The sequence below is a fragment of the Antechinus flavipes genome, chromosome 3 (assembly GCF_016432865.1).
Source record: "Antechinus flavipes isolate AdamAnt ecotype Samford, QLD, Australia chromosome 3, AdamAnt_v2, whole genome shotgun sequence".
Taxonomy (NCBI): Eukaryota; Metazoa; Chordata; class Mammalia; order Dasyuromorphia; family Dasyuridae; genus Antechinus; species Antechinus flavipes.
In genome coordinates, this window is record NC_067400.1 from 464,502,355 (window position 1) to 464,520,962 (window position 18,608).

The 18,608-nt window shown below is 35.1% G+C and overlaps 1 protein-coding gene across 1 annotated transcript in view; it reads left to right on the forward strand.

Moving 5' to 3' along the window:
• MICU2 (mitochondrial calcium uptake 2) overlaps positions 1 to 18,608 on the forward strand; it is a 170,239-nt gene that overhangs the window by 133,610 nt on the left and 18,021 nt on the right. The window contains exon 7 of the mRNA XM_051990680.1: positions 536 to 601. Coding sequence (XP_051846640.1) covers positions 536 to 601 — 66 coding nt within the window. The remainder of the gene's footprint in view (positions 1 to 535; positions 602 to 18,608) is intronic.

Genomic DNA, 18,608 nt, shown 5'->3' on the forward strand with positions numbered 1-18,608 from the left:
TCTCCTAATTGATTTTAATCTAGTGGTTTTTCTTTTGCCAATTTAATCACAAATCCATTGTTCTTTTTTGCTGTCCATTTGAGGATTATTACAAATGACCTTGAAAGGTAGGTTTTAATATATGCTGTTATATAGAGAGAGCTTACTACAAATGAATATTTGAAACTTGAAAAATTCAGGTAAAGTATAGCTCCAAAATCTGAAATATAAACTTTGAATTATTATAATTATGATCAAGAATTTAAAATGTGTCATCTTGCAGTGCCTACAAAAAGATAGTTCACACTCTGATTCAAACTATAAATTATTGTTTTACTGTGTAATTAAACTCTTTTCCTTGGAAGGAAAGAAAGCTAAAATGTACTCTAAAAGTACACAGAAAAACATGAATAAGAAATTGATTTGGAATTTAATATAATCAATAATAAGCAATAAATTACTGTAGTTTAAACTACAAACAAATAAAATTTGTCATTTATCAGTTTTATAAATTGGGAAATTGTTTTCAAACTCACTCTTTATAATTTATTTTTAGCTTCAGAAGATTATTAGTAAACAGGATGATCTGAGGGGAACTACAAGTGCTGAAACAATGTTCCAGGTATGTAGTCATAACCAAAAAATAGTATTTAACTTCTGCAACTTGTATTTACCTCTTTTTTTCCTAGAGATTATTAAAATGTACTTTGTGCAAAATGTATATAGCTTTTCCCATAATGCATCTTGTATGTTTATGATGGAATTCAACCATGTTACCAATTACTTAAAAACTTACAGTGATTTGCCATTGCTCATTGGATAAAATTTAAACTGCCTGGTATTCAAAGCCTGCCATAAAGACCATTCAGACTTATCTTTCTAGCCTGATTTCATTCTACTTCTTTCATTCATTCTGAATTACAACAAAGTAATCATCCTTGAGCTTATCCTATCTACTTCCTTTAATGTCAGTATCTTTGCCTATGAAATACCTTTCTATATTTTTTCTGTTTAAATTTTTCTCTCCTCCAAGGCCCAGTTCAGATGCCACTCCCTCCATGAAGTTTCCCCTTACTTCCCCTGTTGAAAGTGATCTCTTCTTTCTCAGATTTTTACATCTCTTCATTGCCCTTTCACATTCATCACCAGCTAACCTTAAAGGTCATCTAGTTCAACACCTTCATTTTACAGATGAGGAAAATAATACCCACAGGGCTGAAATGACCTGGCCAAAGTCACACAAGTAGGAAAATTCAGTGCTGTGATTCAAATTCATGTTCTTTGACTCTAAATCCAGCATTTTGTATACTACATCATCCTGTGTTTCTATTTTCACTCTTTATCCCCTTCTTTCCTTTCTTTACCTGTTGAGTTCTTACCCATCTTTTAAATCACAATATACCCCTTCTTTAAAACTCTCCTTTCTATTGATAATGGTCTTCTCACTTAAGCCACTTATCTTCATGTACTTATTGTGGATCTTAAAAATATATGTATCATATTTCATCCTTCCTCCACTATGCCATAAGCTCCATAATGGTAAAAACTGTGTCTTTTTCAAAGATATATGTCTGTTGCATGTATGCACATATTTTATCTCCCAGTTAGAGTATAACTTCTTCAGATATTAAGCAATTGTGCTTTCTTAGGCATCTAACAGTGTTGTGCACATTGTGTTAAACTTTAGATATCATTTTGGATAAAATGGAAGAGTGTGAATTCAGTAATATTCAGTTGGATGACTTCAGAACATATTGAATTGATTGTTGTTATTTAATTGTTCTCAATTGTGTCCAATTATTTGTGACCCTTTTTGGGGTTTTCTTGGCAGATATATTGGAGTAGTTTGCCATTTTCTTTTCTAGCTCCTTTTTATAGATGAAACTTTGGGAAACAGGGTTAAATGATTTGTCCATACAACTAGTAAGTGTCTGGGGTCAGATTTAACTTGGGTCTTTTTGACTCCAGGCCTGGCATTCTGTCCACTATTACACTAGTTGCCCTCTTGAACTGATTAATCATATATTATTCATTATAGAAGAAGGTCTCTTGGATAGTGGTCATTTAAGGGGAGATGACAAAAATATAAGATCTGTTGTGAATGTAAAAGTGACAAGAATTAACAACTGATTGAATATGAGGGCAGAGGGAATCAAGGATAACTGAAGTTGCAGACTGGGTAACCTCTCTAGAAATGGGAAAATTTAGAGGACATATTGTGACATAATATAAAAAGCAATATTTTCAGAATCAAAGGATCTGGTTTTCAGATTCAGCCTAGTCTCTCTTATACTTATAACCTGTGAGGCCTTGAACAAAAATCTCTTAACTTTCATGGACCTCATTTTTCTCATCTCTAAAATCAGAGGATTGGACCAGTTTCTTAGATCTCTTTGAACTCAGATATGTGCTCCTATGGTCAGGATTACAGAGCGAAGAAGATGAGGCCAAATGGGTGATGGTAGCCACTGAATTATTCTTCTAATCTGGAACTGGAATTTGAGATTTGGGGAGTTTGCTTTCCTTTGTATCCCCAGTGCTTAGCACAGTGCCTAGCACATAGGGGGCAATTAGTGCTATTTGACTGACTAATTGGTCTGGAATATATGAAGGTCTAGAATGCCTAAAGATTGCCATGAGGACATAGTAAAGTTTGGGGGAGAGGAGAAAAGTGGAATAGGGGAGTGTAAGGATTTACATAGCACTACTATGTGCCAAGTACAATGCTAAGCACTTTAAAAATATTATCTTATTTTATTCTCACAATAACTCTGTAAGTTAGTGCTATTATTATCCCCATTTTACAATTGAAAAAAAAACTATGCATAGCAAACAGATTTAATGCTTTTCCTAGGGTCATACTAAGTATATGAGGCCACATTTGAAGTTAGGCCTTCCCGATTTAGGGCCCAGCACTTTTTCCACTGCACAAAGACATTAGGCAAAGGCAGGTATGGAATGATAAAAAGTTAGAATCAGAGTTCTAGATCATGGAGGTAGAGTACTTAGGGATAATGGTGACCATCCCTGGGTGTGGCTAAAGTAGATTGAAAATTCCAGTCAAGAGAGTCTAAGAGATCAGTGAGCTGGGAATCCAGCGTGCTTGAAGGATCATTATCAGCATTTATATTGAAGTACCAAGTATATGAGGACAAAGAGGAAGACACTGAGCCACATACTAAACTCCTTTAGAAAGGGAGTATGGCCAACAATCATACAATCTTAATTAGGCTAAAGTGATAACAGTCAGATGGACTGAACCGCAAAGAGGAGAGGTAGCTGAGTAAAATTCAGAAAGTGGCAACGAGAAGGAAGAAGTATGGCTATTCTTCCTCCCTGCCCAATATAATTAAGGATGAGAAAAGAGATACTCAGTGCTGGATGGGATAACCACTTATGCAATGTCTTTTTAAGGGAATAGAATAAGATTTCAGAGGGCAGAGCTCTCCTTTCAGTTTAGCTAAGAAAGTTCTGCATTGTACAGATTTTGTGTCCTACCCTCAGACATCCCATTCCTCAACCATCTAAAGAACAGGTGTAATTAAAAAAAAATTAATAGGGTAATTTTAGTTACTTTTGTAAGGTACTCCTGTTTTTTTTTTTCTTCAAAGAAATAAAGAAATCTCATTATATGCATGTCTTATTTTGACCTTTCACATCCTCAGCTCCTCTCTCAGAAATAAAGATCTGTTGCTACATACTGACCCTGTTATACCTTTGGGTTTTTTTTAATATTTTATTTTATTTTATAATAACTTTATATTGACAGAATCCATGCCAGGGTAATTTTTTTACAACATTATCCCTTGCACTCGATTCTGTTCCAATTTTTCCCCTCCCTCCCTCCACCCCCTCCCCAGATGGCAAGCATTCCTATATATGTTAGATATGTTGCAGTATATCCTAGATACAATATATGTTTGCAGAACTGAACAGTTCTCTTGTTGCACAGGGAGAATTGGATTCAGAAAGTAAAAATAATCCAGGAAGAAAAACAAAAATGCAAATAGTACACATTCGTTTCCCAGTGTTCTTTCTTTGGGTGTAGCTTCTTCTGTCCATCATTTATCAATTGAAACTCAGGTCTCTTTGTCAAAGAAATCCACTTCCATCAGAATACATCCTCATACAATATCGTTGTCGAAGTGTATAATGATCTCCTGGTTCTGCTCATCTCACTTAGCATCAGTTCATGTAAGTCTCTCTCCAAGCCTCTCTGTATTCATCCTGCTGGTCATTTCTTACAGAACAATAATATCCCATAACATTCATATACCACAATTTACCCAGCCATTCTCCAATTGATGGGCATCCATTCAATTTCCAGTTTTTAGCCACTATAAACAGGGCTGCCACAAACATTTTGGCACATACAGGTCCCTTTCCCTTCTTTAGTATATACCTTTGGTTTCAAAACTTCATATTATGATTAATTTAATCACTTATTTGCTCCTTCCCAATTCTACCTTGTGGTAGTAAAAACATTTTTAAAAATTACATACTTCCCCACTTGCTTTGAGTCCTGCCTTTTAGTAGAGTTTCACTAACTCCTATTCCTACAGGAAACCATCCTTTGTCACATTCTATTCAATCATATTACTTTGAATACTCTGTCTTTTATTTTGCCACCTTTGGCCCACTCTTTATCATCCTGCTTGCTGATGAAACAAACAAAAAATGTTGGAAGACATCTCAAATATTATATCAACCATCATTAGAAAAATTGTCTTTCCTTGTTACCAAGAGAGGAATCTTGTTTTATTAATTTTGTATCTTTCCATTCAGCACATATTCTTTTTCTCTGAATTATTCTACCCTCTGGTACTTAGCTCATATTATATATAATCCATACTATGTTCACCTATAGAATATAATCTCCTTAAGTAAGAATGGGAAGTATTCTATTCTTGTGTCTTTGTTCCCATTGTCTAACAGAGAGCCTGGTACCTAATTGACACTTAATAAATAGTTGTTAATTGATGAAAGAAAGAGAAGAAGATAACAAAAGAAGAACAAGCAAAGGGAAAAGTGAGGTATGGATGATTATTGAGCAGAGACTAGAAGGAGCAGTCTAACAGGCAGGAAGAGAAACAAAATCAAATGAATCAGGAAAATCAAGAGAAGAATATTTCCAAGAGGAAAAGATGATCAGCAGTGTCAAATGCTGTAAAGAGGTCAAGAAAGATAACTAAGAAAAGGCTGTCTAGTATTAGGCGATTTGACTTTGGAAAGAATAATTTCAATTGAATGATGAGGTTGGAAATCAGATTGCAAGAGACCAACGACTGAATAGAATTCAAGTTACTAAGTATAAACAACTTTTTTCAAGGAGTTTCACTGTGAAAGGGAAGACAGCTAGAGTATTTAAAGTTTTATGTCCTCAGAAATCATCTAGTATGAACTATGTATCTTAAAAATAAGGAAACTAAGACTTAGAAAAATATAAGTGCTTGTCCCAGGTGGTAAGAAGCTAAAATAGTTTGACCATGTAATGAGAAGGCAGGACTTATTGGAAAATACCCTGATGTTTGGTATAAAGGTTGAAAGCAAAAGGAGAAAGAATTGGCAAAGGATGAGATGAATAGATAGTGTCATGGAAGCAACAAACATCAGCTTAGATAGACTTCAGGATACAGTGGAGAATAGAAGGACTTTGAATGCTATGGTCCACAGATTATGAAGAGTCAGACATGACTGAATAACTGAACACAAAATCCACATAGTATTATGTATCAGACTTGGGATTTGTATCCAGGTCATCTGGTTTTAAATGTATTGCTTTTTCCACTAAACTGTCCTGCCCAGTGCTTTTATCTTATACTAAACTTTTTAATATAAAGAATATTCATTGTACTACAAATCCACAGTTCTCTAAAGAGAATGTTCCTGCTTAACTCACTTAAGAAAAAAGCTTCTAATTTTGATATTCTCCATATGTCAAGAGTACACACTGATAGAACATGTTTTAAATACTCTTGTAATTAGATTAGAGTTTAAGATTATTGAGTATAAAACTAAATACAGCTGTAGTTTTACCAAAAATTCATTTTTAATTACCATGGGTATTGTTTTTCAATCTATTCTTGACAGCACAGATGTTTCCAAGTGTTCCTTGCTTTTTCTGTTGGAAAAGATTTTTCATTGGTGAATATATTTTCTTCTGATTTTATGTAATATTTTCTCCAATTAATCAAACACAAAAGGATTAATGATTGCTAAAAATAAAAGTAAATAAAAGAAATCTGAAGAGCCAAAATATCTTTTAAACATTTTTTACCTAACCATTATATTTTTATGGGGCCAGACATTTAAATTTTTATCTTTAATATCCTTAAAAATACAAACTTTTTTCGTAGCCTCTTTAGAAAAAGTAAATTAGAGTGAAAATGTGGCAATTAATTGAAAACATTTATTTACAAATATAACTTGCCATAGAACCATCTAATTTAAGAAAATTTTATCTTTATCTTTTATCTTTTAAGATAAAATCCTGTCATTTTCATTATTCCTATCAAATGCACTAATAACTTCCTAATCACCCAGGCCTTATAAATTTCCATACTGACTTAGGATATACCTTTGTCTATAGTGTCTAACTCCAGCATCTAGCATTATCTGAACTATAAACATTTCCTGACCCATAAACAAGACTGACCAATTATATTTCAAGAAGTTCAAAGTACTTTATATCCCAAGTAAGTTAGTTCCTTTTCTAGAGTAAGGTCCTTGAAGACTTGGAATGTTTTCAGACTGATTGAGAATTTCATTTGGACAAGCACTGATACTTATTTCTTGTGTTGATATGAAAGGGACTAATAACTCTAGTTTCCAGTCTCTGGGAAGAATGGTCAGATTAGATGTCCTTAGGGGACAGCCATATTCTGTCACCAGCCCATAAGGACATATTTTAGGACACATCTGTTTTATCCAGAAACCCTGAGGATCTTCTCCTTTCAGATTGGTTTGTAGTTTGTTTTTTTTTTTTTTAGCTGGGTAAAAGAGGCCATTTTCTGCATCATTTCATACCTAGCCTTAAGCATTGATTGGGCATTGCCTCAGTCAAACTGAAACTTGTTAAAGACTTTAACTTAAAAAGGTTAAGGTCTCCTGCTGCATCCAGGGCTGCCTCCAATTTTCCAGATCCATATCTTGTCACTGGGCCCAGATGTCTCTGGAGGAGAAAGTAAAGCTGATGACTTTGCACAGCCAGTTCTCATTTAAATCCAATTTATTTGCATGTTATGGCATCACCTCCTTAATGTCATGTCACATTCCTCTTCCAAAATGAAGAATAAAGCAGTAACAACAGTAATAATAATGCACAGACCCTTTTTATAACCTAGACAACATAGAGAATGCTTTATATTCATCTTGTACTATCTAGGTGAAATAATGGTTAATTCACAAGCTGTTCTTTCCTTCTTTCCATCCCAAAAAGGGTAATAGAGAAAAAATTATTGGTAACTAATGTTTCACATCACAACAGCACAGGACACAGGTAAATAAATTGAAAGTATACAATAGGATGGAGTTGGCAAAAAATACTGTATTTGGAGTCAAAGGATCTAGATTCAAATTCTGGCTCTATTACTACCCATATAGTCTTTTTTTTTTTTTTTACCCATATAGTCTTGAACAGATCACTTAACTTGTCTCAGGCTTAATTTCTTCTTCTGTAATGTGAGAATATTGGACAAGATGATCTCTAAAACTCTTTCAAGTTCTAAAGCTATGATTTCATGCTCTCCATTCCAATTCAGAGAATGTAGCAATGCCCATGCAGAGACAACTAGTTGGCACAATGGATATAGTGCTAGGTCTGGAGTCAGGAAGACTTCAATTCATATATGAACTCATATATTTACTAGCATTGTATAATCCTGAGCAAGTCACTTTAATTTTTATTTGCCTCAGTTTCCTCCTCTATAAAATGGGGAATTTAATAGCAGCACCTACCTCCCAAGGCTCTTTTGAGGATCAAATGAGATAATAATTGTAAAGTATTTAGCACTGTGATTGACACTTTGGAAGCTCTATATAAATGCAAATTCCCTTCCTCCACCCCATCTCAAGCTGAGGGATCCATTTAAAGTAAAGATGTGCCATATTGCAATGGAAAAGTAGGAGACAAAGAATGAGGGAAGAAGTCTAAGAGAAATTGGACTATAACAGAAAATTTGAAAGACAAAAACTACAAAGGAATAAATATGAACTAAGTATATGAAAGTATAAGATTAAGTATAAGCCTAGTTCCAAAAATAAGTCATAAAAAGGAGGGAAAATGAAGAGAAATGTACAAAAATGATTTAACATATTGAATAAGTATTTTACCATACAGGAAAATAAACCAGAAGTCCTCAACGAAAAATAATTGGCAGCTTTCCCAAAGACTAGAGAACAACAGTAAAAATCTCCAGAATGGTTTTAAAAATCTATTAAGCTTATAAAAGAAGGTATAAACATGAAAATTATGTCAGAAATCAGCTCCTAAATCTAATAAAAACAACTACAAAGTAAACAACTTAGAATAAATAATTAAGAATCTCCCTAAAGTGATAGAAACTCTGAAAACGAGAATGATAGGTTTGGAACTCAAATATGAAAGAAGAAAAATTGGCTGAAGAAAAAAAAAGTAACTTTGATATCATGCACAAATTCTAAATTATGCTAAGTCAAAGCAGTAGATCTTGAAGACATATCTATAGAGAGAACTTAAGAATCATCTCCCAGTAGAACATAAACTCTGAAATGAGAATAGTATTAGTCAATAATAGAAGAAAACTTCTCAGAGCTTTTGTATACAGATAAGAAAATGATGATTGATCAAATCCATAAATTAACATCAGAGAAAATCCCTTTGCTTGAAAATCCAAGTCATGTAGTAGTTAAATTTCAGAATTTAAGTGCCAAACAAATTTTTAAAGCATCCAAGAGAAAGAACTTAAGTTATGATGTAGATCAATTCGAATTGCCAGGATTGCTCCACAGCCGTGAGGAATTAGAGAAAAGATCAAAATATACTGTTTCAAAAAGCAAAGGAACTTGAGATAACCTAAAATAATATTCTGAAAAACTGAACTTAATCCTGCCTCAGACATATACTAGCTGTATGAAGCTGTCTGTCTCCCTCTTATTTCCTCATCTATAAACTGAAACTAATAGCCCCTGCTTTGCAAGTTTATTGTAAAGATAAAATTACATAATTTTTATAAAATACGTTTTCAGATGTTAAAGTGCTAAATAAATGCTAGTTGTTACATAAAAAAAGACAGACCTTCAACAAAGGACATTTGAACCTTTTTTTTTTTTTTTTTTTTTTTTTTGCTGAGGCACTTGGGCTTAAGTGACTGGCCCAGGGTCACACAGCCAGAAAATGTTAAGTGTCTGAGGTCATATTTGAACACAGGTCCTCCTGACTTCAGGGCTGGTGCTCTATTTACTGCACTACCTAGCTGCCCCTGAAACATTCTTTAGTGGAGAAAGGAAGCAGAGCAACACATGAGCAGATTGTTCTACTGGCAAACACTCCAAAATATAGAAATATAAGACAGATAAACAAGCACACTTGTCTAGAAAACACTAAGCAATGAAATTATTACTATCATGTTTCTAGGCTATGGTTTAAAGAATGAAAAATTTTAAGGATCAATTGGTTTTTAAAAACCAAAGGGATTCTCAAGGGATGAAAAGTATTTAAAAGGTTAATTATTTTAAACAGTTGTAAAGAATCAAAAGAAGTTAGAAGAACCAAATTAATATTCAATGCACTAAATCTGATCTTTCTTTAGTAGTTTTATCAGTGTCTCTTGGGAAGTCGCTTGAGTAGTAAGAGGAAAGGCAGGAGACAGGGAAGCCTTGGAAATACACTCCCATCTGGTCTAGAGGTGAGAAGAAAAGGGATAATTCTCTCAGCAAATTTAAAGGGATGGTAAGGTAAAAAAGTGAAGACAGGGACTGTAATGGGAGAGAAGGCTTATTGCCCTAGATAAGGAAGTTAGAAGATGCCATTAAAGATTATCCTTACTGGGGAGAAGAAAGGATAAGGTAGATACATTTTGTCTTTGGTGAGAAACAGGAGCCTTTGTGTGTGTGTGTGTGTGTGTGTGTGTGTGTGTGTATTTATATATTCATATGTAGGGAGCTGGAACTCTGGGAAAAGTATACTTGAAGGAAGGATACTTACAACAAGGTATTTACTCAATGTGATTGATGAGATAATGTGTCTCTATTAGTATTTAGTGTGATTAGTAATATAATGGTTCTACAGTTGGCACATGCTTAGTGTGCTGTAGTGACGTAATTGTACAAAGATATTTAAGAGCTGAGAGGACTTGAAATAAGCAGACTCATGTGTGTGCTCGAGCTCAAGCTCAGACACAGAGGAGTCACAGATGAGCACTCAGAGACAGAAGATAGAGACAGAAACAGAGCTCCTCTAGCGAGCTAGTCCAGACACTATATACATACATACATATATGTATATATATACACATATATATATACACACACATATATATATAAAATAGCTTTTTATTTTATCAAAATACATGCAAAGATAATTTTCACTATTCACCCCTTCAAAACCCTGTGTTGCAAATCCCTCTCCTTCCTTCCTCTCCCCCATAGCAAGCAATCCAACATACATTAAATATATTTCCATATTTGTTAAGCTGCACAAGAAAAATAAAATCAAAAGGTGAAAAAAAGAAGAGGGAAAAAAAACAAAAAAGATGAAAATACTTTGCTTTGATCCACTTTCAATCTGTATAGTTCTCTTTAGATGCGGGATGGCTCTTTCCATTACAAGTCGACTAAAATTGCCTTTAATCACTTCATTGTTGAAAAGAGTCAAGTCCATCAGAATTGATCTGGTTTCATATTGATGTTGCCGGGGTTGCTAGGTGGCACAGTAGATAGAGCACCTGCCTTGAGTGCAAATCTGACCTTAGACACTTAACGCTTCCTAGTTGTATGACCCTGGGCAAGTCACTTAACCCCAATTGCCTCAGCAAAAAAAAAAAAAAAAAGTTGCAAAATATTGGTGTTGCCATGTACAGTGATCTGGTTCTGCTCATTTCACTCAGCATCAGTTCATATAAGTCTCTCCAGGCCTTTCTGAAATCGTCCTGCTGGTCATTTCTTACAGAACAATAATATTCTATAATATTCATATGCCATAGCTATTCACCCAATTGATGGACATCCACTCAGTTTCCAGTTTTTTGCCTCTACAAAAAGGACTGCCACAAACATTTTTTGCACATGGGGGTTCTTTCCTCTTTTTTATGATCTCTTTGTGATATAAGCCCAGTAGAGATACTGATGGATCAAAGAGTATCCACAGTTTTATAGCCCTTTGGGCATGGTTCCAAATTGCTCTCCAGAAAGGTTGAATTAGTCTACAATTCCACCAGCAGTGTATTAATGACTTTTTCCACATCCCCTTTGATATTTATCATTTTCTTCTCCTGTCATCTTAGCCAATATGAAACATGTATAGTGGTACCTCAGAGTTGTCTTTTTTATTTGTATTTCTCCAGTCAATAGTGATTTAGAACATTTTTTCCATATGAATAGAAATAGCTTTAATTTCTTCATCTGAAAATTGCCTTTGACCATTTGTCAGTTGGGGAATGGCTTATAAATTTTAGTCAATGATATATTTTAGAAATGAAGCCTTTATCAGAAACATTGGATGCAAACATTTCTCTCCTCACAACCCCAGTTTTCTGCTTCACTTCTAATCTTGATTCGATTGGTTTCATTTATACAAAACCTTTATAATTTAACATAATCAAAATTACCAATTTTCGTTTCATAATATTTTCTCGTTCTTCTTTGGCTATATAATCCTTTCCTTCTCCACAGAGCTGAGGGATAGACAATCCCTTGTTCTCCTAATATGCTTAAAATATCACCCTTTATATAAAAATCGTGAACCCATTTTGACCTTATTTTGATATAGGATATTAGGCCTTGGTCAGTACTTATACTGTTTTACCATACTAATTTTCCAGTTTTCCCAGCAATTTTTGTCAAATAGTGAGTTCTTATCCCAGAAGCTGGGGTCTTTTGGATTATCAAACATAAGATTACTGTAGTCATTTACTGTTGTGTCGTGTCAACTTACCCTATTCCATTGATCCACTATTCTTATTTCTTAGCCAGTACCAAATGGTTTTATGACCACTGCTTTATAATAGCTTTAGGTCTAGTACAGCTAGGCTATCTTCTTTTGCATTTTTTTTTTCATTAATTCCTTTGAAATTCTTGACCTTTTATTATTCCAGATGAATTTTGTTATTACTTTTTCAAGCTCTATAAAATTATTTCTTGGCAGTTTGATTAATAGCACTGAATAAGTAGATTAAATTAGGTAGAATTGTCATTTTTATTATATTAGCTTGGCCTACCCATGAGCACTTGATATTCTTCCAATTGTTCTGCCAGTTGGCAGGTAGACTGCCAAATATTTTATATTATTCAATTCTTTTTAATGGGGATTTCTCTTTCTTGCTGCTGGACTTTTGGTAACATAAAAATACAGATGACTTATATGGTTTTATTTTATATCCTGCAACTTTGCTAAAGTTGTTTTTAGTAGTTTTTTAGCTGATTCTCTAGGATTCTGTAAGCATACCATCATGTCATCTGCAAAGAGTGATAATTTTATTTCCTCATTATCTATTTCAGTTCCTTAAGCTTCTTTTTCTTCTCTTATTGCTAAAGCTCAAATTTCTACTACAATACTGAATATTAATGATGATAGTAGGCAGTCTTGTTTAACTCCTCATCTTATTGGGACTGCTTCTAGTTTATCCCCATTACATATAATGCTTGTTGATGGTTTTAGATAGATGCTACTTATCATTGTAAGGAAAACTCCTTTTAGAGAAATGAGAGCCTTATAATGGGGTTTAGTTGGGGGAATGAGTCGTAAGTAGAAGAATACATTCTCCAAGTAATAGTTGTGCTTTTTTCTCAAAATTGCATCCTACTCCAACAGAGGAGACATGAATTACCATGTGTAGTCAGTACTTAGGGTAGTTAGGCAACTATAGATCCAGAAATAGGACTCTAGGCCTTAGGAGAGGATTGAATTGTCATCGCTAGAAATGTAACTGACTTCATGACTTAGTTACAGAGTGACTACCATCATTAATTCCTTCATGAATTGGTATGTCTTTATAAGAGTCTTAAACTCCACTTAAAGAAGACAAATAGGAAGAAGAGGAGAGGAGGTAAGATCTATCTCCTCTGAAAATGAGATAGAGGAGAAGACGTCACATATAGTTCTTCTGCAGTTCTGCCTAACATGAGGAAATAGAAAAACTGAAGAAGGTTTGAACATGAGAGAATATAGCCTATGCATAAAAAGTAGAATTCAGAATAGACTAGGAGATAGAAGTAAGAAATAGCACAAATGAAATATTCCTGGAAAGTTTTCCTGAATCCATTGTTAGTTAAGCTAAGAGATTGGATAATAGGGAGAGGAAAGGAAGTACCATACACATATCTGGGTGACAAAATAGAAGGACCAAATGACTACAAACAGCTTTCCATCTACTATTCCACATAGCCTCACAAATGAATATCAGTGCATGAAAGTATAACTATAATTCTAACAAGAAAAAAGACTGTAGCAATATAGTATTATGTTATATAGAATGTGTTATGTTTATGCTAGGAAGGCAAAAATGAATCAACAACTAGAAAATAACAGTTTATTATACCTAATATTAGGAAAAATAATTCACATAAAAACACATAATTATTTCAACAGATAAAGTCAATAAATTAAGTATCTACAGTACAGTATACTATATAGCATATTGGGTATAAAAAAAAAAGGGAGGCAGGAAAAAACCTTGCAAAAATACAGTATTGATAGATGTTAAAAACTGTAAAAACTTTAAGCACAAAAAGCCCATTTTAAATAATGAGTATATATCTAAAATCAAGAGATAGTATAAGTTTATAAGGGAAAAACTCGAAACATTTTCAGTATATTCAAAGATAAAAACAGTATGCTTCCCTTTCTCTTTAAAAAACAGTTCTAGAAATTGCTAGTGCTAACGGTTAGACCAGAAAAAAATCATAGGTTATTCAGTAAAGAAATTAAATTATCCTCATTTACCAATGACTCATTGGTTTACTTAGAAAACATGAAAGCAGCAGCAAAGAAACTGAATGAAATAATTAAGTTTCATTAATATATTGGGATACAAAGTTAAATATACAAAAATCATCATTATTTTTACATAACAGAAACCAAGAAGAAATTATAGAGAAATCCCATTCAAAGTAATAAAGATCACATGACCAAAAAGCTTGAGGAAGACTAGATTTTTTTCTCATACAATCTCTGAAATATCTCCATAATAATAATTAGGTGCAAGAGATAAAGCAATATCAGCTGTCTTTGTGGTCTAAGACACCAAGAATTCTAATGAGGTTAAAACTCAGTGAACTGGGTAGAGAATGCTACTTCTTTCTTTTCCATGGCTCTAGCAAGATTGAATATAGTAATGCACAGACTTGTAGTAGAACTTGACTCGGCCTACCCTACTTCACTTTTCCCAGTGCTGCAGAAAACAGCAGGTTGCTCTGGATGAGACTGCAATGTGACATCTCTCTCTGCCCATCAGTATCCTTCAAGAGAACTGAGGAACATATGAAACTGGGACAGGATGCCAGAGTGTACATGGATCCACCATATGCTTATTGGATAAAGCAAAGGGTGGCCAGCTATGGTCAGTTTTGTTCCCCTTGAAAATTGCTTGGAACAGAGACTAAGGCTAGTGAAATATGAATTGTCCAGAATGTGAGGAAGTTGATATGGCTTTCAGATGCAATCTCCAGGAAAACCACAAAGAGGAAGGAAAATGAGTAATGCAGAGGAATGGGGGGAAGAAGGGGAAGGAGCAAAGAACAAATTGAAGAGAACACAATTAAAGCTCTTGAGCTTAAGCAGATTAACCATTCAGAAAGTTATTAATTAAAAAGAATTTCTGTAACAAGACCATTATGCATCTATTAGAAACCAGAAGGAGGAATGTAATAATGTGTTCCAAAGAGCAAGAGTTCAAAATGAAATCCATGACATAGCCATCAAAACTCAGCGTAGCCAAAAATGAAAAAAAAGTTAGAAGTTCAGTATAATGAAAAGAAGAAAGCATTTGAAGCCTTACTACAAAATCAGCAGACCTAAGCAAATTATTTGCTTTTCAAACAGAAATACCAGGTAAGTAAATAAATATAGCAACTAAGACAAAAAGATAACAACAGAGAGATCATTAAGAGATTTCTTTTTTAAAGTGTACAAGGAAACAAAGGTAAAATCAAAAATGATGATGGAAACAGAAATGAAACATAATTATAAATCTTACAGCATTGTGTCTACAAGTGAATCAGTGTCTTGTAGGACTACGTGACAGAATGGGAAGGGAAGAAAGGCAGAAAGGAGAAGGAGGAAAAAAAGATTAAATGGGTTATCAAGTCAAAGTTAGTAGGGAAGGGAAAATAATACCTTTAATTTTTCAAAAAGAAGTCTACAGGAGAATGGATGATTTGGCAAAGGTAGTGATTGAAACAAGGGGGGAAGAGGAAGAATTATTGTTTCATCGGTGGGAGTGCCTGATACATAATAGGTGCCAAACGTTTATTTAATTGTATTGAAGAACACTCCCTTGGACAAAGAGAGAGATTCTTTTTTTTTTTTAGATATGTTTTATTTTATTATTATTTTTTTAAATAACTTTTTATTGACAGAACCCATGCCAGGGTAATTTTTTACAGCATTATCCCTTGCACTCACTTCTGTTCTGATTTTTCCCCTCCCTCCCTCCACCCCCTCCCTCAGATGGCAAGCAGTCCTTTACATGTTAAATAGTTTACAGTATATCCTAGATAGAATATATGTATGCAGAACCAAACAGTTCTCTTGTTGCACAGGGAGAATTGGATTCAGAAGGTATAAATAACCCAGGAAGAAAAACAAAAATGCAAGCAGTTTATATTCATTTCCCAGTGTTCTTTCTTTGGGTGTAGCTGCTTCTGTCCATCCTTGATCAATTGACACTGAATTAGCTCTCTTTATCGAAGAGATCCACTTCCATCAGAATACATCCTCAAACAGTATCGTTGTTGAGATATATAATGATCTCTTGGTTCTGCTCATTTCACTTAGCATCAGTTCATGTAAGTCTCACCAGTCCTCTCTGTATTCATCCTGCTGATCATTTCTTGCAGAACAATAATATTCCATAACATTCATATACCACAATTTACTCAACCATTCTCCAATTGATGGGCATCCACTCATTTTCCAGCTTCTAGCCACTACAAACAGGGCTGCCACAAACATTTGGCACATACAGGTCCCTTTCCCTTCTTTAGTATCTTTTTGAGGTATAAGCCCAGTAGAAACACTGCTGGATCATGGGGTATGCACAGTTTGATAACTTTTTGAGCATAGTTCCAAATTGCTCTCCAGAATGGCTGGATGTATTCACAATTCCACCAACAATGTATCGTGTCCCTGTTTTCCCACATCCCCTCCAACATTCTGCATTATCTTTCCCTGTCATTCTAGCCAATCTGACAGGTGTATAGTGGTATCTCAGAGTTGTCTTAATTTGCATTTCTCTGATTAATAATGATTTGGAGCATATTTTCACATGTCTATAAATAGTTTTAATTTCTTCGTCTGAGAATTATCTGTTCATATCCTTTGACCATTTATCAATTGGAGAATGGCTTGATTAAAGAGAGAGATTCTTAAGAGATGGGGAACATCGAGTGGTTATTAATCTGTAAAGACTTTGTACTTGGAGAGAATATTCATTCTTCCTCAAAAGAAAGAGACTTAGAGTTCCTTGAGACATTGAACACATGAAAGAGTGGGAAACCATGGATTCAGAGGGGAGATTTCAAGGCAAGCAAAGGGGAAAGGATTATAGAAAGGTTGAATATTAATAATTAACAAAAAATTCAAAAATAATAACAAATCATACAGTCAAGGACAGAGGAAAATTCTGACCATGGGGCAAAATCCTCTCTAGATGCCAAACCAGGACTCTTTCCATTTGCCTGAAAGGATTCCACCTGCACAGGGAGTCTGCAACTATCTGCTTCCACTTTAAAGCCAGCCTCTGTAAGTGAAAGGACCTCAGGGCTCACTAGAATACCTTGTACCTTTCATCTCCTGCCTAGTGAAGGCTGCAAGGGATCAGGCAGAGTGTCCTTTATCTTCTTTTTCTTACTACCTCCATTCCTTGGTGTTAGACCCATTTGAAGTTTCTTGGCAAAATTACTGAAGTGGTTTACCATTTTCTTCTCCAACTTATTTTACAGATAGAGAAACCGAGGCAAACAGGATTCAGTGAGTTGCCCAGGGTCACACAGCTAAGTGAGTGTTTGAGAATGGATTTGAACTCGGGAAGATGTCTTCCTGACTCCAGGCCCAGCCCTCTGTCCTCTATGTCATTTGGCTGCCTCATCTTTTATCTACCCCAAAACAATGATTTCCATCTGTGTCAGCACAAGACAAACTCCACCTCTCCCTGCTAGACCAATCTCCCAACTGGTGCAAAGTGGAGCAGCCTACCTTCCAACTTCAAACCTGCTTCCTCCTTCTGTAGCCCTTCTTTGCAGGAAGAATGAGAAGAAAACTACAGGAAAGAGAATTCTTTCTCTGATCAGACACCACCCCTCCTCCCCAGTTGTGCCCTTTTCTAGCCTAATCTCTAGCCTTTGAAGGGAAGGGGACTTAGGAAGCAAGACCTTCCATCTGACTAGCTGGCCACCTGCCTCTCATCACATATTGCACTGGCTTCCAATCTGAGCGCCAAACTTCACTGGGAAGAAGAATGATGCCTTTCTCATACTTGGACATGCCCTTCACATCCCAGTATCTCAACTTCTGCAGGTCATCAGTCAAACCATGTTCCCCAAGCCTTCACCACCCAATTCCTTATTCCCAAACCCTTGAATGCTTCCACTCTAAAGTTTCAACAAAATATAGAGGGCTGAAACTCTGAAAAGGTGTACTTGAATCTAAGACAGCAGAGGATTTAAGGCTAATTACCTACTCAATGTGTGATAATAGTTCTATAAACATATGGTGATTGTGATGACTCTCTTCATGATTGACATGCTTGCTGAATGTGTAGTGGTGAGATAATCGTAGGCAAGGATTGGAGGGCTGAGGGAGAGAGATTAGTTTCTCTGCTGCAACAAGATGAGGAGAAAAGACTTCAGGCTCTAAACTTGAGAATCCAGGATTCAACTTTAATGAGCTGGATGGCATATATAATGTCTGGGCTAGCTCTGTAGAGGATCTCAGGATCAGTCAGAGTCAGGATCAGTCAAAGTCCTTAGTCTTTAGGAGAAGAAGTGAAGGAGGCAGGCAAGTTGCCACGTGGCTCATCAAAAATGGATCCTAAACTCTGAAGTCTGAAGTCTTCTCTACTCAGCATGCTGCAGCTGAGAAAGTCTGACCCTCTCCTTCAGCCCTCCAATCCTTGCCTATCCTTGCCTCTGATTACCTCATCATAATACATTCAGCAAGCGCCAATCATGAGGAGAGCCATCGTATCACCATATATTTATAGAACCATTATCACATG